Below are 21,400 nucleotides of genomic sequence, written 5' to 3' on the forward strand. Positions count from 1 at the left end.
GTAGTCACCTACTGGGGGAACATGAAATATCAGTTCTAGAGAAAGGGCTTAATTATGCCCCTTCCATTCCCCTCAATCAATTCTCTATATTTATAGATTTAAATAAGTACATCAGGAAATTGACATTAAAACGTTTCTTTGAAAGCAAGGAGACAGTTATGGGTGAACAAGGGATGACAACAACTCCAAATACGCCCTTTAAGCCCAAATCACTGTTTAACCCAGTCCATATGAAAGGAAATCATTTAGATACCTTTTATGAAATGGTTTATGAGGATATTAAGAAACTACCATCAAAAAATACCAAAAATAATCTGACGTTCAAGGAGAGGAAAGCCTTAAAAACATTGCAGGAGAATGCCGAGTTGATTGTAAAACCGGCGGATAAAGGCGGAGGTATCGTCCTGATGGACAAATCATCCTATGAAGCCGAGATTTATAGACAACTGGAGGATGAAGTAACTTATACTAAACTTAAAACAGACCCAACGAACAAAATTGTAGAAAAATTAAAGGTTATGCTGGAACCACATAAAGGGATAAACACTATAGATGAGAGAGAATATAAATTTCTGATGAATGAAGAACCAGTCGTCCCGGTGGTCTATGTATTACCAAAAATCCACAAAGATCCACTGAGGCCACCGGGAAGACCAATTGTATCAGGAGTGAACTCAGTGACTGCAAACCTTTCTGAGTACATTGATTATTTTTTGCAGCCCCTGGTACTCAAAAACCGTTCCCACTTAAAAGATACGCTCGATTTTTTGAATAAAATTAACGAAGTACAGTGGGAAAATACTTGGATTATGGTGACAGCAGATGTAAAATCGCTGTACACAGTGATTAAACATGAAATTGGTATAAAGGCTGTTGAAGGAGTACTCCAGCTTAGTGACATAAAGGAGACTACACAAACACTAATATTGGAGGGTGTAGAGTTTATACTTTCTAACAATTATTTTGCTTTTAAAGACAGTTTTTATATTCAAAACGTCGGCACGGCCATGGGCACCAGGTTCGCTCCTAGCTATGCCAACCTTTTTATGGGGGCATGGGAAAATGAGTATATATGGGAAAATAACCCATTTGGAGCGAACCTGGTGTCCTGGTCGAGATATATAGACGACGTGTTTTTTATTTGGAGGGGAGGTCAGGAGCTTTTAGAGGAATTTTTTATCGATTTAAATTTGAATAGTGTTAACATCAATTTTTCATTTGAGAGCAATACTCAAACCATCAACTTTTTGGATGTGACCATCTATATAGAGGAAAATAAGATTTTAACAAAGGGTTACTCTAAAACCACTGACTCTCATGCCTATCTAAGGAATGAAAGTTGTCATCATCCCGATTGGCTCAAGAATATTCCTGGGGGACAACTGAGACGTCTGAGAAGAAATTGTACAGATGAGGGAATATATGAGAAACAAGCAACAGAAATGAGGGATAATTTTGTTGCATCCGGTTATCAAAAGGATGCAATTGATAAAGATTTGAAAAAAGTGAAAGATATTCCCCGAGACACTCTCTTAAGAAAGAATAGAAAAGAGACAAGTAACAATTTCGAATGGTCTTTCATTACAGATTTTAATTCCAACTATAAAAAGGTAGAGAGAATTTTACAAAGGCATTGGAAGATTTTATTAAATGATCCTATTGTGGGGAATTTATTACCAGCAAGGCCAAAATGTATATACAGAAAGGCCCCCAACATAAAGAACAGACTGGTGAGAAGTGCTTTGCCACCCACCAAATCAATTTCAACGATTAAGTCGAAAGGCTTTTTTCGGTGTGGGACCTGCATAGGGTGCCGTAACATTCAGGGGGATGGGAGAAATAAAACCACAGAGGTAACAATCAATAATTATAAATATGAGATTAGGGATTTCGTGACATGCAATACGAAGAATGTTATTTACGCCATAGAGTGTGGGTGTGGACTATTTTATATTGGCCGAACGTCCAGACCCCTAAAAATCCGAATAGGAGAACATCTTAGAAACATTCGGGGGGGTCTGGACACCCATGCACTGTCAGATCATTTTAAAAAAATTCATAATAAATGTACAACACAGATCAAAAGATTTGTAGGACTCCGGGCAGTAAAAGGTCACTGGAGAAGGAAGGATTTAGCAACTCAATTAGCACAGGCTGAGATGAGAGCTATTTTTGACCTAAAAACTCTACAACCTGGAGGCCTGAATATTGATTTCGAGTTAAAATGGTTTCTTTGATTGCATTTGGAATTATTATAATTGTTGTTACCCTCTAACTCTATGCTTTGCACTTTAAATTCCGGGTTTTATATGTCTGCACCAGTCACTTTCATATACGCAATGTGCACTTTATGTGGAAAATTGGTATCTAAGATTGTTTTAAATGTCCGTTTAAAATTACATTGAAACTAAGTGGAATCAATACTAATATCATATCCTCTTCCTTCCGGAGGTATTAAATGTTTGGACTGATTTACGTTAAGGAGTACCTGATGTATATAATGAACTGAAGAAGCCGTACGGAGGTTACCATGGTTACCAAACAGGAAATGACGTATCGGCACATGGAACAAACAGGAAACCGGCCGGACGGGCGCCGCAATGATTCATGGGACTTGTAGTTTGATTGATGTATAGGAATCAGCTGCGCCCGCCGGCCGGCGATTGGACAGGTTTAGTTTAAAATCAGGCTCCGGGACAGACGGACTTATCCTTTTCTGGACACACACCTTGAAAAAGACCCGATTGAGCGGGTAGAAACGCGTTGGTGGACGTGGGGTGACGGAGGCAGCTGACTGAACCAAGACCAGACGGGAGAACCATCTGCACATATGGTCTAAAGGAACCCGGGCTATCCAACAGACTTTTATGCTGTCAAGATTATTCTATGCGAATGACCTTGCATCCTGCCGGTAATTGTTCATTTTGCAGCCTCCAGAGGATTCCCCATTATTGCTGTTATTGCACTTGCACTTTCTGTGAATGATTGATGCTGGAAATTGAGTTTTTAAATGTATTTTTATTAAACTGTACTTCACCATATGGCATATCTTTTTTAATTTCCTTACATGCACATGAGGAACAAATCCATTTACATTAACGTGGAGGAGGAAAGATATTGGTGAATGTATCCAGTTTTATTCATTTTACACCGTGTGTAGCGCATTGTGATTTTATTTTCTGTCACTTCTGTTGTACTAATCCCATCTCTAGCTGTTCTCTGGACCTCGCCCTTATTAGGAGATCGTCCAAGTATGGGATAATTAATATGCCTTTTCTTCGAAAAAGAATCATCATCTCGGCCATTACCTTTGTAAAGATCCGAGGTGCCGTGGACAATCCGAACGGCAGCGTCTGAAACTGATAGTGACAGTTTTGTACAACGAACCTGAGGTACCCCTGGTGTGAGGGGTAAATTGGAACGTGGAGATACGCATCCTTGATGTCCAAGGATACCATAAAGTCCCCCTCTTCCAGGTTCGCTATCACTGCTCTGAGTGACTCCATCTTGAACTTGAACTTCTTTATGTACAGGTTCAAGGACTTCAGATTTAGAATATGCCTTACCGAGCCATCCGGCTTCGGTACCACAAAAAGAGTGGAATAATACCCCTTCCCTTGTTGTAGAAGAGGTACCTTGACTATCACCTGCTGAGAGTACAGCTTGTGAATGGCTTCCAAAACCGTCTCCCTTTCGGAGGGGGACGTTGGTAAAGCAGACTTCAGGAAACGGCGAGGTGGATCTGTCTCTAATTCCAACCTGTACCCTTGAGATATTATCTGCAGGATCCAGGGATCTACCTGCGAGTGAGCCCACTGCGCGCTGTAATTTTTGAGACGACCGCCCACCGTCCCCGAGTCCGCTTGAGAAGCCCCAGCGTCATGCTGAGGCTTTTGTAGAAGCCGGGGAGGGCTTCTGTTCCTGGGAAGGAGCTGCGTGTTGCTGTCTCTTCCCTCGACCTCTGCCTCGTGGCAGATATGAATAGCCCTTTGCTCTCTTATTTTTAAAGGAACGAAAGGGCTGCGGTTGAAAAGTCGGTGCCTTTTTCTGTTGGGGAGTGACTTGAGGTAGAAAGGTGGATTTCCCGGCTGTAGCCGTGGCCACCAAATCTGATAGACCGACTCCAAATAACTCCTCCCCTTTATACGGCAAAACTTCCATATGCCGTTTTGAATCCGCATCGCCTGTCCACTGTCGCGTCCATAAAGCTCTCCTGGCCGAAATGGACATAGCACTTACCCGTGATGCCAGTGTGCAGATATCCCTCTGTGCATCACGCATATAAAGAAATGCATCCTTTATTTGTTCTAACGACAGTAAAATATTGTCCCTGTCCAGGGTATCAATATTTTCTATCAGGGACTCTGACCAAACTACCCCAGCACTGCCCATCCAGGCAGTCGCTACAGCTGGTCGTAGTATAACACCTGCATGTGTGTATATACTTTTTTGGATATTTTCCATCCTCCTATCTGATGGATCTTTAAGTGCGGCCGTCTCAGGAGAGGGTAACGCCACTTGTTTAGATAAGCGTGTTAGCGCCTTGTCCACCCTAGGAGGTGTTTCCCAGCGCTCCCTAACCTCTGGCGGGAAAGGGTATAATGCCAATAATTTCTTTGAAATTATCAGCTTTTTATCAGGGGCAACCCACGCTTCATTACACACGTCATTTAATTCTTCTGATTCAGGAAAAACTATAGGTAGTTTTTTCATACCCCACATAATACCCTGTTTAGTGGTACCTGTAGTATCAGCTAAATGTAACGCCTCCTTCATTGCCAAAATCATATAACGTGTGGCCCTACTGGAAAATACGGTTGATTCGTCACCGTCACCACTGGAGTCATCGCCTGTGTCTGGGTCGACCGACTGAGGCAAAGGGCGTTTCACAGCCCCTGACGGTGTTTGAGTCGCCTGAACAGGCACTAATTGATTGTCCGGCCGCCTCATGTCGTCAAACGACTGCTTTAGCGTGTTGACACTATCCCGTAGTTCCATAAATAAAGGCATCCATTCTGGTGTCGACTCCCTAGGGGGTGACATCCTCATATTTGGCAATTGCTCCGCCTCCACACCAATATCGTCCTCATACATGTCGACACACACGTACCGACACACAGCAGACACACAGGGAATGCTCCTAACGAAGACAGGACCCACTAGCCCTTTGGGGAGACAGAGGGAGAGTTTGCCAGCACACACCAAAAGCGCTATATATATATATCAGGGATAGCCTTATAATAAGTGCTCCCTTATAGCTGCTTTGTTATATCAAAATATCGCCATAAATTTGCCCCCCCTCTCTGTTTTACCCTGTTTCTGTAGTGCAGTGCAGGGGAGAGACTTGGGAGCCGTCCTGACCAGCGGAGCTGTGAGAGGAAATGGCGCCGTGTGCTAAGGAGATAGGCCCCGCCCCTTTTCTGGCGGGCTCGTCTCCCGCTATTTAGAAAAATCAGGCAGGGGTTAAATATCTCCATATAGCCTCTAGGGGCTATATGTGAGGTATTTTTAGCCTTTATAGGTATTCATTTGCCTCCCAGGGCGCCCCCCTCCCAGCGCCCTGCACCCTCAGTGACTGCCGTGTGAAGTGTGCCGAGAGGAAAATGGCGCACAGCTGCAGTGCTGTGCGCTACCTTTAGAAGACTGCAGGAGTCTTCAGCCGCCGATTCTGGACCTCTTCTGACTTCAGCATCTGCAAGGGGGCCGGCGGCGCGGCTCCGGTGACCATCCAGGCTGTACCTGTGATCGTCCCTCTGGAGCTTGATGTCCAGTAGCCAAGAAGCCAATCCATCCTGCACGCAGGTGAGTTGACTCCTTCTCCCCTCAGTCCCTCGCTGCAGTGATCCTGTTGCCAGCAGGAATCACTGTAAAATAAAAAACCTAGCTAAACTTTTTCTAAGCAGCTCTTTAGGAGAGCCACCTAGATTGCACCCTTCTCGGCCGGGCACAAAAATCTAACTGGAGTCTGGAGGAGGGTCATAGGGGGAGGAGCCAGTGCACACCACCTGATCTGAAAAAGCTTTACTTTTTGTGCCCTGTCTCCTGCGGAGCCGCTATTCCCCATGGTCCTTTCAGGAACCCCAGCATCCACTAGGACGATAGAGAAAACAATATCTTTCTATCACAAAAGGCTATCAGCCCTCCCATCCGCAGCCCATTGGATGGGGGGGGGGGGGGGGACAGCCTCGGGCTTCACCCCTGGCCCTTGGGTGGCTGGGGGGGGGGGACCCCTTGATTGAAGGGGTCCCCACTCCCCTAGGGTACCCCGGCCAGGGGTGACTAGTTGGATATTTAATGCCACGGCCGCAGGGCACGGCCTAAAAGTGACCCCCGGCTGTGGCATTATCTGTCCAGCTAGTGGAGCCCGATGCTGGTGTTAAAAATACGGGGGACCCCTAGTCTTTTTGTCCCCCGTATTTTTGGCACCAGCATCAGGCGCAGAGCCCGGTGCTGGTTTTAAAAATACGGGGGATCCCCTGTCAATTTTTCCCCCGCATTTTTAGAACCAGGACCAGCTCAATGAGCCCGAGGCTGGTTATGCTTTGGAGGGGGGACCCCACGCCATTTTTTTTTTATGATTTTACCCTTCCAGCATATTAAAAAAAAAAAAAAAAAAAAATTAATATTTTAAAAAAAATATATAAATAATATTTGTGCCTCCCCAAAAAAAAAAAAAAAAGTACCTAATCCCTTCTAATATAAATAGATCTGCTATTCCCAAAAAAAAAAAAAAAAAACACCAAAAAAAAACATGTTTAAAATTTTTTTTATTTGTTTTCACCCTCCAAAGTGTGGCGGATTGAAAATGACGAATTTGCTGTCTAAAAGCACTGCTGTCGAATTTTCAAACTTGAATTGAATATGCTTTGGTCGAATTGCAGCACTTGTATCATTGCAGAAAAGTCGAATTTGCAAAAATTCGAATTTCAAAAAGTCGAATTTTGAAAGTCCGTTTTTTGGTCGGAAAGCACTGGATTGCATAGGGGAATTTTTTTTTTTGGTCGAAAATGACCCGAAATTCGACAATTTCGGGAATTCGACCACAATTGCATATACCCCTTAGTCTCCTTAGCACTCTAAACCACTATGTCCAATACAAATCTTATTTACTACAGTACCTGGATCAGTGATGGCTTCAAAACACCAACAGTTACAACAAGTAACTGTTAAATTAGAGATTGCAGTGTCCACTATCTCAGGGCTGTATCTTGGGGGTAATTCCAAGTTGATCACAGCAGGAATTTAGTTAGCAATTGGGCAAAACCATGTGCACTGCAGGGGAGGCAGATTTAACATGTGCAGAGAGTTGGATTTTGGTGGGTTATTTTATTTCTGTGCAGGGTAAATACTGGCTGCTATATTTTTACACTGCAAATTAGATTGCAGATTGAACACACCCCACCCAAATCTAACTCTCTCTGCACATGTTAAATCTGCCTCCCCTGCAGTGCACATGGTTTTGCCCAATTGCTAACTAAATTCCTGCTGCGATCAACTTGGAATTACCCCCCTTGTGCAGTGTCACTACTGATTAGCATTACCTAGACACCTAGAGCCAGTAGCATAACTACCGTGGGTGCAGCAGCTATGGGGCTCGGGCTGCTTCCAGGGCCCGCTTCTCCTCCTGCACCCAGTCACGTGCTGCCTCCAAGGCTCGCCACTACCACTTCACCCTTACCCATGGGAAGAACAGCTGCCGCAGATAGCTCTCACAAGGCTGCAGTCACATGGAGAACGTAGGATATAGCGCGGAACACACACTTACCCAGCCAGAGCCACAATTTGTGGCTATTTAGTGGGGCAGAACCTAATGCCATGAAGTGCTCGCCTCATCAGAGACCTCTGCTGTAGTCAGGTAGTGCATCTCCAGCTTGCTCTTCCTCCCCCTGCCACTTTCTCTTAGAATTATATAGTTTTATTGAACAGAGCTTGGTTCATATGCTATGATCAGAAGTGTAAAAGAAACCTTTACGTGTATGGTGATATATAATTCTAAGTGAGTCTTGGTACGTTTACCTATGTTTATGAAGTGGTGGTGAGAAAATAAGAATTTACTTACCGATAATTCTATTTCTCGTAGTCCGTAGTGGATGCTGGGGACTCCGTAAGGACCATGGGGAATAGCGGCTCCGCAGGAGACTGGGCACAAAAGTAAAGCTTTAGAACTACCTGGTGTGCACTGGCTCCTCCCCCTATGACCCTCCTCCAAGCCTCAGTTAGGATACTGTGCCCGGACGAGCGTACACAATAAGGAAGGATTTTGAATCCCGGGTAAGACTCATACCAGCCACACCAATCACACCATATAACTCGTGATCTAAACCCAGTTAACAGCATGATAACAGAGGAGCCTCTAGAAAAGATGGCTCACTACAGCAATAACCCGATTTTTTGGTAACAATAACTATGTACCAGTATTGCAGACAATCCGCACTTGGGATGGGCGCCCAGCATCCACTACGGACTACGAGAAATAGAATTATCGGTAAGTAAATTCTTATTTTTTCTAACGTCCTAAGTGGATGCTGGGGACTCCGTAAGGACCATGGGGATTATACCAAAGCTCCCAAACGGGCGGGAGAGTGCGGATGACTCTGCAGCACCAAATGAGAGAACTCCAGGTCCTCCTCAGCCAGGGTATCAATTTTGTAGAATTTTACAAACGTATTTGCTCCTGACCAAGTAGCTGCTCGGCAAAGTTGTAAAGCCGAGACCTCTCGGGCAGCCGCCCAAGATGAGCCCACCTTCCTTGTGGAGTGGGCATTTACAGATTTTTGGCTGTAGCAGGCCTGCCACAGAATGTGCAAGCTGAATTGTACTACAAATCCAACGAGCAATAGTCTGCTTAGAAGCAGGAGCACCCAGCTTGTTGGGTGCATACAGGATAAACAGCGAGTCAGATTTTCTGACTCCAGCCGTCCTGGAAACATATTTTCAGGGCCCTGACAACGTCTAGCAACTTGGAGTCCTCCAAGTCCCTAGTAGCCGCAGGCACCACAATAGGTTGGTTCAGGTGAAACGCTGAAACCACCTTAGGGAGAAACTGAGGACGAGTCCTCAATTCCGCCCTGTCCGAATGGAAAATCAGATAAGGGCTTTTACAGGATAAAGCCGCCAATTCTGACACGCGCCTGGCCCAGGCCAGGGCCAACAGCATGACCACTTTCCATGTGAGATATTTTAACTCCACAGATTTAAGTGGTTCAAACCAATGTGACTTTTGGAACCCAAAAACTACATTGAGATCCCAAAGTGCCACTGGAGGCACAAAAGGAGGCTGTATATGCAGTACCCCTTTTACAAACGTCTGAACTTCAGGGACTGAAGCTAGTTCTTTTTGGAAGAAAATTGACAGGGCCGAAATTTGAACCTTAATGGACCCCAATTTCAGGCCCATAGACACTCCTGTTTGCAGGAAATGTAGGAATCGACCCAGTTGAATTTCCTCCGTCGGGCCTTACTGGCCTCGCACCACGCAACATATTTTCACCAAATGCGGTGATAATGTTTTGCGGTTACATCCTTCCTGGCTTTGATCAGGATAGGGATGACTTCATCCGGAATGCCTTTTTTCCTTCAGGATCCGGCGTTCAACCGCCATGCCGTCAAACGCAGCCGCGGTAAGACTTGGAACAGACAGGGTCCTTGCTGGAGCAGGTCCCTTCTTAGAGGTAGAGGCCACGGATCCTCCGTGAGCATCTCTTAAAGTTCCGGTTACCAAGTCCTTCTTGGCCAATCCGGAGCCACGAATATAGTGCTTACTCCTCTCCTTCTTATCAATCTCAGTACCTTGGGTATGAGAGGCAGAGGAGGGAACACATACACTGACTGGTACACCCACAGTGTTACCAGAGCGTCTACAGCTATTGCCTGAGGGTCCCTTGACCTGGCGCAATACCTGTCGAGTTTTTCCCAACGGTTTATAATTATGTGGAAGACTTCTGGGTGAAGTCTCCACTCTCCCGGGTGGAGGTCGTGTCTGCTGAGGAAGTCTGCTTCCCAGTTGTCCACTCCCGGAATGAATACTGCTGACAGTGCTATCACATGATTTTCCGCCCAGCGAAGAATCCTTGCAGCTTCTGCCATTGCCCTCCTGCTTCTTGTGCCACCCTGTCTGTTTACGTGGGTGACTGCCGTGATGTTGTCCGACTGGATCAACACCGGCTGACCTTGAAGCAGAGGTCTTGCTAAGCTTAGAGCATTGTAAATGGCCCTTAGCTTCAGGATATTTATGTGAAGTGATGTCTCCAGGCTTGACCATAAGCCCTGGAAATTCCTTCCCTGTGTGATTGCTCCCCAGCCTCGCAGGCTGGCATCCGTGGTCACCAGGACCCAGTCCTGAATGCCGAATTTGCGGCCCTCTAGAAGATGAGCACTCTGCAACCACCACAGGAGGGACACCCTTGTCCTTGGTGACAGGGTTATCCGCTGATGCATCTGAAGATGCGACCCGGACCATTTGTCCAGCAGGTCCCACTGGAAAGTTCTTGCGTGGAATCTGCCGAATGGGATTGCTTCGTAGGAAGCCACCATTTTACCCAGAACCCTTGTGCATTGATGCACTGAGAGTTGGCTCGGTTTTAGGAGGTTCCTGACTAGCTCGGATAACTCCCTGGCTTTCTCCTCCGGGAGAAAATAAGAATTTACTTACCGATAATTCTATTTCTCGGAGTCCGTAGTGGATGCTGGGGTTCCTGAAAGGACCATGGGGAATAGCGGCTCCGCAGGAGACAGGGCACAAAAAGTAAAGCTTTAGGATCAGGTGGTGTGCACTGGCTCCTCCCCCTATGACCCTCCTCCAAGCCAGTTAGATACTGTGCCCGGACGAGCGTACATAATAAGGAAGGATTTTGAATCCCGGGTAAGACTCATACCAGCCACACCAATCACACTGTACAACCTGTGATCTGAACCCAGTTAACAGTATGATAACAGCGGAGCCTCTGAAAAGATGGCTCACAACAATAATAACCCGATTTTTGTAACTATGTACAAGTATTGCAGATAATCCGCACTTGGGATGGGCGCCCAGCATCCACTACGGACTCCGAGAAATAGAATTATCGGTAAGTAAATTCTTATTTTCTCTATCGTCCTAGTGGATGCTGGGGTTCCTGAAAGGACCATGGGGATAATACCAAAGCTCCCAAACGGGCGGGAGAGTGCGGATGACTCTGCAGCACCGAATGAGAGAACTCCAGGTCCTCCTTAGCCAGGGTATCAAATTTGTAGGATTTTACAAACGTGTTTGCCCCTGACTAAATAACCGCTCGGCAAAGTTGTAAAAGCCGAGACCCCTCGGGCAGCCGCCCAAGATGAGCCCACCTTCCTTGTGGAATGGGCATTTACATATTTTGGCTGTGGCAGGCCTGCCACAGAATGTGCAAGCTGAATTGTATTACACATCCAACTAGCAATAGTCTGCTTAGAAGCAAAAGCACCCAGTTTGTTGGGTGCATGCAGGATAACAGCAAGTCAGTTTTCCTGACTCCAGCCGTCCTGGAACATATTTTCAGGGCCCTGACAACATCTAGCAACTTGGAGTCCTCCAAGTCCCTAGTAGGTGCAAGGCACCACAATAAGCTGGTTCAGGTGAAACACTGACACCACCTTAGGGAGAGAACTGGGGACGAGTCCGCAGCTCTGCCCTGTCCGAATGGACAAACAGATATGGGCTTTTTTGAGAAAAAACCACCAATTTGACACTCGCCTGGTCCAGGCCAGGGCCAAGATCATGGTCACTTTTCATGTGAGATGCTTCAAATCCACAGATTTGACTGGTTTTAAACCAATGTGATTTGAGGTATCCCAGAACTACGTTAAGATCCCACAGTGCCACTGGAGGCACAAAAGGGGGTTGTATATGCAATACTCCCTTGACAAAATTCAGGACTTCAGGAACTGAAGCCAATTCTTTCTGGAAGAAAATCGACAGGGCCGAAATTTGAACCTTAATGGACCCCAATTTGAGGCCCATAGACACTCCTGTTTTCAGGAAATGCAGGAAACGACCGAGTTGAAATTTCTTTGTGGGGCCTTCCTGGCCTCACACCACGCAACATATTTTCGCCACATGTGGTGATAATGTTGTGCGGTCACTTCCTTTCTGGCTTTGACCAGGGTAGGAATGACCTCTTCCGGAATGCCTTTTTCCCTTAGGATCCGGCGTTCCACCGCCATGCCGACAAACGCAGCTGCGGTAAGTCTTGGAACAGACATGGTACTTGCTGAAGCAAGTCCCTTCTTAGCGGCAGAGGCCATAAAACCTCTGTAAGCATCTCTTGAAGTTCCGGGTACCAAGTCCTTCTTGGCCAATCCGGAGCCATGAGTATAGTTCTTACTCCTCTACGTCTTATAATTCTCAGCACCTTAGGTATGAGAAGCAGAGGAGGGAACACATACACCGACTGGTACACCCACGGTGTTACCAGAACGTCCACAGCTATTGCCTGAGGGTCTCTTGACCTGGCGCAATACCTGTCCCGTTTTTTGTTCAGACGGGACGCCATCATGTCCACCTTTGGTATTTCCCAACGGTTTACAATCATGTGGAAAAAACTTCCCGATGAAGTTTCCACTCTCCCGGGTGGAGGTCGTGCCTGCTGAGGAAGTCTGCTTCCCAGTTTCCATTCCCGGGATGAAACACTGCTGACAGTGCTATCACATGATTTTCCGCCCAGCGAAAAGTCCTTGCAGTTTTTGCCATTGCCCTCCTGCTTCTTGTGTCGCCCTGTCTGTTTACGTGGGCGACTGCCGTGATGTTTTTCCCACTGGATCAATACCGGCTGACCTTGAAGCAGAGGTCTTCCTAAGCTTAGAGTATTATAAATTTACCCTTAGCTCCAGTATATTTATGTGGAGAAAAGTCTCCAGACTTGATCACACTCCCTGGAAATTTTTTCCTTGTGTGACTGCTCCCCAGCCTCTCGGGCTGGGCTCCGTGGTCACCAGCATCCAATCCTGAATGCCAAATCTGCGGCCCTCTAGAAGATGAGCACTCTATAACCACCACAGGAGAGACACCCTTGTCCTTGGATATAGGGTTATCCGCTGATGCATCTGAAGATGCGATCCGGACCATTTGTCCAGCAGATCCCACTGAAAAGTTCTTGCGTGAAATCTGCCGAATGGAATTGCTTCGTAGGAAGCCACCATTTTTACCAGGACCCTTGTGCAATGATGCACTGTTTTTAGGAGGTTCCTGACTAGCTCGGATAACTCCCTGGCTTTCTCTTCCGGGAGAAACACCTTTTTCTGGACTGTGTCCAGAATCATCCCTAGGCACAGCAGACGTGTCGTCGGGATCAGCTGCGATTTTGGAATATTTAGAATCCACCCGTGCTGTTGTAGCAGTATCCGAGATAGTGCTACTCCGACCTCCAACTGTTCCCTGGACTATGCCCTTATCAGGAGATCGTCCAAGTAAGGGATAATTAAGACGCCTTTTCTTCGAAGAAGAATCATCATTTCGGCCATTACCTTGGTAAAGACCCGGGGTGCCGTGGACAATCCAAACGGCAGCGTCTAAAACGGATAGTGACAGTTCTGCACCACGAACCTGAGGTACCCTTAGTGAGAAGGGCAAATTTGGGACATAGAGGTAAGCATCCCTGATGTCCCCGGACACTATATAGTCCCCTTCTTCCTGGTTCGTTATCACTGCTCTGAGTGACTCCATCTTGATTTGAACCTTTGTAAGTGTTCAAAAATTTTTTTAGAATAAGTCTCACCTAGCCTTCTGGCTTCAGTACCACAATATAGTGTGGAATAATACCCCTTTTCCTTGTAGTAGGAGGGGTAATTTAATCATCACCTGCTGGGAATACAGCTTGTGAATTTTTTCCCATACTGCCTCCTTGTCGGAGGGAGACCTTGGTAAAGCAGACTTCAGGAGCCTGCGAAGAGGAAACGTCTCTACATTCCAATCTGTACCCCTGGGATACTACTTGTAGGATCCAGGGGTCCTGTACGGTCTCAGCGCCATGCTGAGAACTTGTCAGAAGCGGTGGAGCGCTTCTGTTCCTGGGAATGGGCTGCCTGCTGCAGTCTTCTTCCCTTTCCTCTATCCCTGGGCAGATATGATCTTATAGGGACGAAAAGACTGAGGTTGAAAAGACGGTGTCTTTTTCTGCAGAGATGTGACTTAGGGTAAAAACGGTGGATTTTCCAGCAGTTGCCGTGGCCACCAGGTCCGATGGACCGACCCCAAAAAACTCCTCTTCCTTTATACGGCAATACACCTTTTTGCCGTTTGGAATCTGCATCACCTGACCACTGTCGTGTCCATAACATCTTCTGGCAGATATGGACATCGCATTTACTCTTGATGCCAGAGTGCAAATATCCCTCTGTGCATCTCGCATATATAGAAATGCATCCTTTAAATGCTCTATAGTCAATAAAATACTGTCCCTGTCAAGGGTATCAATATTTTTAGTCAGGGAATCCGACCAAGCCACCCCAGCTCTGCACATCCAGGCTGAGGCGATCGCTGGTCGCAGTATAACACCAGTATGTGTGTATATACTTTTTATGATATTTTCCAGCCTCCTGTCAGCTGGCTCCTTGAGGACGGCCCTATCTATAGACGGTACCGCCACTTGTTTTGATAAGCGTGTGAGCGCCTTATCCACCCTAAGGGGTGTTTCCCAACGCGCCCTAACTTCTGGCGGGAAAGGGTATACCGCCCATAATTTTCTATCTGGGGGAACCCACGCATCATCACACACTTTATTCAATTTATCTGATTCAGGAAAAACTACTGTAGTTTTTTCACATCCCACATAATACCCTCTTTTGTGGTACTTGTAGTATCAGAAATATGTAACACCTCCTTCATTGCCTTTAACGTGTGGCCCTAATAAGGAATACGTTTGTTTATTACTAATTGTTTGTCGGCCGTCTCATGTCGTCAACCGACCTTGCAGCGTGTTGACATTATCACGTAATTCCCTAAATAAGCCATCCATTCCGGTGTCGACTCCCTAGAGAGCGACATCACCACTACAGGCAATTGCTCCGCCTCCTCACCAACATCGTCCTCATACATGTCGACACACACGTACCGACACACAGCACACATACAGGGAATGCTCTGATAGAGGACAGGACCCACTAGCCCTTTGGAGAGACAGAGGGAGAGTTTGCCAGCACACACCAAAAACGCTATAATTATATAGGGACAACCTTATATAAGTGTTTTCCCTTATAGCATCTGTTTTATATATTTCTAACGCCAAATTAGTGCCCCCCCCTCTCTGTTTTAACCCTGTTTCTGTAGTGCAGTGCAGGGGAGAGCCTGGGAGCCTTCCCTCCAGCCTTTCTGTGAGGGAAAATGGCGCTGTGTGCTGAGGAGATAGGCCCCGCCCCTTTTTCGGCGGCCTCGTCTCCCGCTTTTAACGGATTCTGGCAGGGGTTAAATATCTCCATATAGCCTCCGGAGGCTATATGTGAGGTATTTTTAGCCAAAATAGGTATTCATTTGCCTCCCAGGGCGCCCCCCTCCCAGCGCCCTGCACCCTCAGTGACTGCCGTGTGAAGTGTGCTGAGAGGAAAATGGCGCACAGCTGCAGTGCTGTGCGCTACCTTTAGAAGACGGAGGAGTCTTCTGCCGCCGATTCTGGACCTCTTCTTACTTCAGCATCTGCAAGGGGGCCGGCGGCAAGGCTCCGGTGACCATCCAGGCTGTACCTGTGATCGTCCCTCTGGAGCTGATGTCCAGTAGCCAAGAAGCCAATCCATCCTGCACGCAGGTGAGTTCACTTCTTCTCCCCTAAGTCCCTCGTTGCAGTGATCCTGTTGCCAGCAGGACTCACTGTAAAATAAAAAACCTAAGCTAAACTTTTCTAAGCAGCTCTTTAGGAGAGCCACCTAGATTGCACCCTTCTCGGCCGGGCACAAAAATCTAACTGGCTTGGAGGAGGGTCATAGGGGGAGGAGCCAGTGCACACCACCTGATCCTAAAGCTTTACTTTTTGTGCCCTGTCTCCTGCGGAGCCGCTATTCCCCATGGTCCTTTCAGGAACCCCAGCATCCACTAGGACGATAGAGAAACACCTTTTTCTGGACTGTGTCCAGGATCATCCCTAGTAACAGAAGACGAGTCGTCGGAACCAGCTGCGATTTTGGAATATTGAGAATCCAATCGTGCTGCCGCAACACTACCTGAGATAGTGCTACACCGACCTCCAACTGTTCCCTGGATCTTACCCTTATCAGGGAATCGTCCAAGTAAGGGATAACTAAAATTCCCTTCCTTCGAAGGAATATCATCATTTCGGCCATTACCTTGGTAAAGACCCGGGGTGCCGTGGACCATCCATACGGCAGCGTCTGAACTGATAGTGACAGTTCTGTACCATAAACCTGAGGTACCCTTGGTGAGAAGGGTAAATTGGGACATGAAGGTAAGCATCCTTGATGTCCCGAGACATCATGTAGTCCCCTTCTTCCAGGTTCGCAATCACTGCTCTGAGTGACTCAATCTTGAATTTGAACCTCTGTATGTAAGTGTTCAAGATTTTAGATTTAGTATCGGTCTCACCGAGCCGTCCGGCTTCGGTACCACAACAGTGTGGAATAATACCCCGTTCCCTGTTGCAGGAGGGGTACCTTGATTATCACCTGCTGGGAATACAGCTTGTGAATGGCTTCCAAAACTGTCTCCCTGTCAGAAGGAGACATCGGTAAAGCCGACTTTAGGAAACGGCGAGGGGGAGACGTCTCGAATTCCAATTTGTACCCCTGAGATATCACCTGAAGGATCCAGGGGTCTACTTGCGAGTGAGCCCACTGCGCGCTGAAATTCATTGAGACGGGCACCCCACCGTGCCTGATTCTGCTTGTAAAGCCCCAGCGTCATACTGAGGGCTTGGCAGAGGCGGGAGAGGGTTTCTGTTCCTGGGAACTGGCTGATTTCTGCAGCCTTTTTCCTCTCCCTCTGTCACGGGGCAGAAATGAGGAACCTTTTGCCCACTTGTCCACGAAAAGACTGCGCCTGATAATACGGCGTCTTCTCATGTTGAGAGGCGACCTGGGGTACAAACGTGGATTTCCCAGCTGTTGCCGTGGCCACCAGGTCTGAAAGACCGACCCCAAATAACTCCTCCCCTTAATAAGGCAATACTTTCAAATGCCGTTTGGAATCCGCATCACCTGACCACTGTCGTGTCCATAACCCTCTACTGGTAGAAATGGACAACGCACTTAGACTTGATGCCAGTCGGCAAATATTCCGCTGTGCATCACGCATATATAGAAATACATCTTTCAAATGCTCTATAGGCAATAATATACTGTCCCTATCTAGGGTATCAATATTTTCAGTCAGGGAATCCGACCACGCCAACCCAGCACTGCACATCCAGGCTGAGGCGATTGCTGGTCGCAGTATAACACCAGTATGTGTGTAAATACATTTTAGGATACCCTCCTGCTTTCTATCAGCAGGATCCTTAAGGGCGGCCATCTCAGGAGAGGGTAGAGCCCTTGTTCTTACAAGCGTGTGAGCGCTTTATCCACCCTAGGGGGTGTTTCCCAACGCACCCTAACCTCTGGCGGGAAAGGATATAATGCCAATAACATTTTAGAAATCAGTTGTTATCGGGGGAAACCCACGCATCATCACACACCTCATTTAATTTCTCAGATTCAGGAAAACTACAGGTAGTTTTTCCTCACCGAACATAATACCCCTTTTTTGGTGGTACTCGTATTATCAGAAATGTGTAAAACATTTTTCATTGCCTCAATCATGTAACGTGTGGCCCTACTGGAAGTCACATTTGTCTCTTCACCGTCGACACTGGAGTCAGTATCCGTGTCGGCGTCTATATCTGCCATCTGAGGTAACGGGCGCTTTAGAGCCCCTGACGGCCTATGAGACGTCTGGACAGGCACAAGCTGAGTAGCCGGCTGTCTCATGTCAACCACTGTCTTTTATACAGAGCTGACACTGTCACGTAATTCCTTCCAACAGTTCATCCACTCAGGTGTCGACCCCCTAGGGGGTGACATCACTATTACAGGCAATCTGCTCCGTCTCCACATCATTTTTCTCCTCATACATGTCGACACAAACGTACCGACACACAGCACACACACACAGGGAATGCTGATAGAGGACAGGACCCCACTAGCCCTTTGGGGAGACAGAGGGAGAGTTTGCCAGCACACACCAAAGCGCTATATATATATATATACACACAGGGATAACCTTATATAAGTGTTTTTCCCCTTATAGCTGCTGTATTGTTAATACTGCGCGTAATTAGTGCCCCCCTCTCTTTTTTAACCCTTTCTGTAGTGTAGTGACTGCAGGGGAGAGCCAGGGGAGCTTCCCTCCAACTGAGCTGTGAGGGAAAATGGCGCCAGTGTGCTGAGGAGATAGGCTCCGCCCCTTTTTCGCGGACTTTTCTCCTGCTTTTTTATGGATTCTGGCAGGGGTTAAAATTCATCCATATAGCCCTGGGGGCTATATGTGATGTATTTTCGCCAGCCAAGGTGTTTTTATTGCTGCTCAGGGCGCCCCCCCCCTAGCGCCCTGCAGCCTCAGTGACCGAAGTGTGAAGTGTGCTGAGGAGCAATGGCACACAGCTGCAGTGCTGTGCGCTACCTTGGTGAAGACAGGACGTCTTCTGCCGCCGATTTTCCGGACCTCTTCTGTCTTCTGGCTCTGTAAGGGGGCCGGCGGCGCGGCTCTGGGACCCATCCATGGCTGGGCCTGTGATCGTCCCTCTGGAGCTAATGTCCAGTAGCCTAAGAAGCCCAATCCACTCTGCACGCAGGTGAGTTCGCTTCTTCTCCCCTTAGTCCCTCGATGCAGTGAGCCTGTTGCCAGCAGGTCTCACTGAAAATAAAAAACCTAAAACTAAACTTTTCACTAAGCAGCTCAGGAGAGCCACCTAGTGTGCACCCTTCTCGTTCGGGCACAAAAATCTAACTGAGGCTTGGAGGAGGGTCATAGGGGGAGGAGCCAGTGCACACCAGGTAGTTCTAAAGCTTTACTTTTGTGCCCAGTCTCCTGCGGAGCCGCTATTCCCCATGGTCCTTACGGAGTCCCCAGCATCCACTTAGGACGTTAGAGAAACTATCCTTATCTACTATCAAGAAATCCTCACAACATAGGGCTCTGTTTCACCGGAGAACTCACAGAAATTGACCATATTAGAAACATTACTACACATTTGGTGTTCAATTTTGTTTTTTTTTTTACATGTAAACATCCGGCAATCATTGGAATAATAGAAAGAAATTAACGAAGGACTACGAAGATTGTATGTGATGTATATTATATTTCTTTCTTGATATACAAGTTTTTTGTAAAGTAGCGCCTTTGATCTTCCTTCCATTTATTGTTTTTCACTTGTTTGTGTGATCTGGATTTGGGCGGATCATAGGAAGGTTAGGATTGGGCTGCTAACTTCACTGCGCCAGAACTCATACATATCTATTTCTATTGAAGATCGACAGTGTCTAGGTCGACAGTCACTAGGTCGACAGGGATGGAAGGTCAACAGGGTTTCTAGGTCGACATGAGGTTTTCACTTTTTTTTGGGGGGGGGGGGGGGGGGGGGATTTTTTCATACTTAACGATCCACGTGGACTACGATTGGAACGGTAAAGTGTGCCAAGCATATGCACCATGCCCGAAGCATGGCGAGCGAACACAGTGCACTAATTTGGGATCCCGGTCACTCTACGAAGAAAAAGACACCAATTTTTTTTTTTTTTTTAATCCTCATGTCGACCTTTAGACCTGTCGACCTAGCACATGTCGACCTAGAAACCCTGTCAACCTTCCATCCCTGTCAACCTAGTGACTGTCGACCTATAGTGGTCGACCTAAACACTGTCGATAAAACGAACAACACCCGAAGGGGAGCCCCATCAAGATTTTGCTATGGGGCCCACAAAGTTCTAGTTACAGAATAGGTATGTTTGTCCGACAAATTATTATGGCTGTAAGTACACCAACAGCAGCACCCAATCTGTCAAAATCCCAGCAGCGAGTCCTCTTGCCACAGGTTATATTACCATTCAACTGGATGCGTGGACCCACCAATTGAGTGGGAATACCCTGCGGAGGTCGGGATTCTGTCCGGTGATATTTCACCAGCAGTGGTCTCCTAAATCCCAGTATTTTAACTGCCTCCCCTAGTTACGCCTGTCTAGGGCGTGGCCAATATGGATGTGAATAAAATTGGGTTGCTTATTTACATGAACAATAATGAGTGTCGTGCCATGGACCACTTAGATACTCAACAGCTTAAAAATAAAGTCATTATATTACTACTGCTGGATTTCACACACAGAAAGGTGAAACCCCACAAAATAATATATTACACAGCGCTGTAATAGTTCTCTTATGAAATAGAAAGTAATATTGTGATGGGCAGGAGAAAACCCAGCAACACACAACCAGACTGAATTTAGTGTATTTGCTACCAAACATAATTACATCACAGCTATGCGCCATATATGCACATTTAACTCATGAGGCCTGAACTTCATCCTCCAGCATGTAGAATGAAGCTCCAGATTTCTAGGTCATCCTTAGAGAGACCTTGAACTAGACCTGCATTGCAGTTTATCTCGAAGTTAGCGAAGTACGTGTAATAAGAGTGCAATGGTTCCCTGTAGACATTTAAAATAAAGATAAGCTGCAATTTCCAGTGTAAAAGGAGGATACAGCAACTGAGGCAATCGAGTGCATCCCGCAACAGAGATCAAGCAAGGTTAAACCCCGCTGCGGGAATAGCGTCCTGGTAACCTGCCAGCTATATAACCCAGGCAGAGGGCGGCTCAGACTGCATCCGCACATAATGCATATAGCGCGCATACATAAATGCATATAACGCGCCGTGTGGCGCAGGCACCGTATTATTTGCAGCACTATACCATAATATCACGCCACTAATCCTTCCACAGATATTATGCGTGTAATGAATGGAGCAGACTGCAGTAAGAAAGCTCCGGCTGTACGAGGCCATATACACACCATGATTTCTGACAGGCGGCTGATAGAGCAGGCGGCAGAGGAGGGATGGCGATGTCCCGGCGGATAGCTGGAGCAGTTGGGATGAATGACTCACAGTCAGTGTCAGCGGTAGCAGCAGGTCACCTTTACTTCACCAACCGTCCAACAGCCGCGAGGACACACGCTCACGTGACTCTCACACCCCCTTTCCCTGACGCAGAGTGTGAGCGGGTTCTGTAGTCTCCTACAAGAGCGACGTGTAGGCGAACCCAGTCACGCGGCGCACGGACAGGACTACATTACCCGGCGTTCTAAGTGCGAGCGCAACAGCCAAGTATTGCTCCGCACCTGAATCGGCGGAAGCGGTATGTGTGTAAGGTAGTCGCGTGATGGATTGTGGGAAAATAGTCCCTTATCTTTATC

General features: G+C 47.0%; 1 protein-coding gene across 1 annotated transcript in view; it reads right to left on the reverse strand.

The window, feature by feature from the left end:
- MDH1 (malate dehydrogenase 1) overlaps positions 1 to 21,158 on the reverse strand; it is a 103,008-nt gene extending 81,850 nt beyond the window's left edge. Inside the window, 1 exon segment of the mRNA XM_063918449.1 lies at positions 20,999 to 21,158. Within this exon segment, the coding sequence (XP_063774519.1) occupies positions 20,999 to 21,001 (3 nt within the window). The 5' untranslated portion in view covers positions 21,002 to 21,158.
- Positions 21,159 to 21,400: the final 242 nt, after the last annotated feature.

This window comes from Pseudophryne corroboree, chromosome 4 (genome assembly GCF_028390025.1).
Source record: "Pseudophryne corroboree isolate aPseCor3 chromosome 4, aPseCor3.hap2, whole genome shotgun sequence".
Lineage (NCBI taxonomy): Eukaryota > Metazoa > Chordata > Amphibia > Anura > Myobatrachidae > Pseudophryne > Pseudophryne corroboree.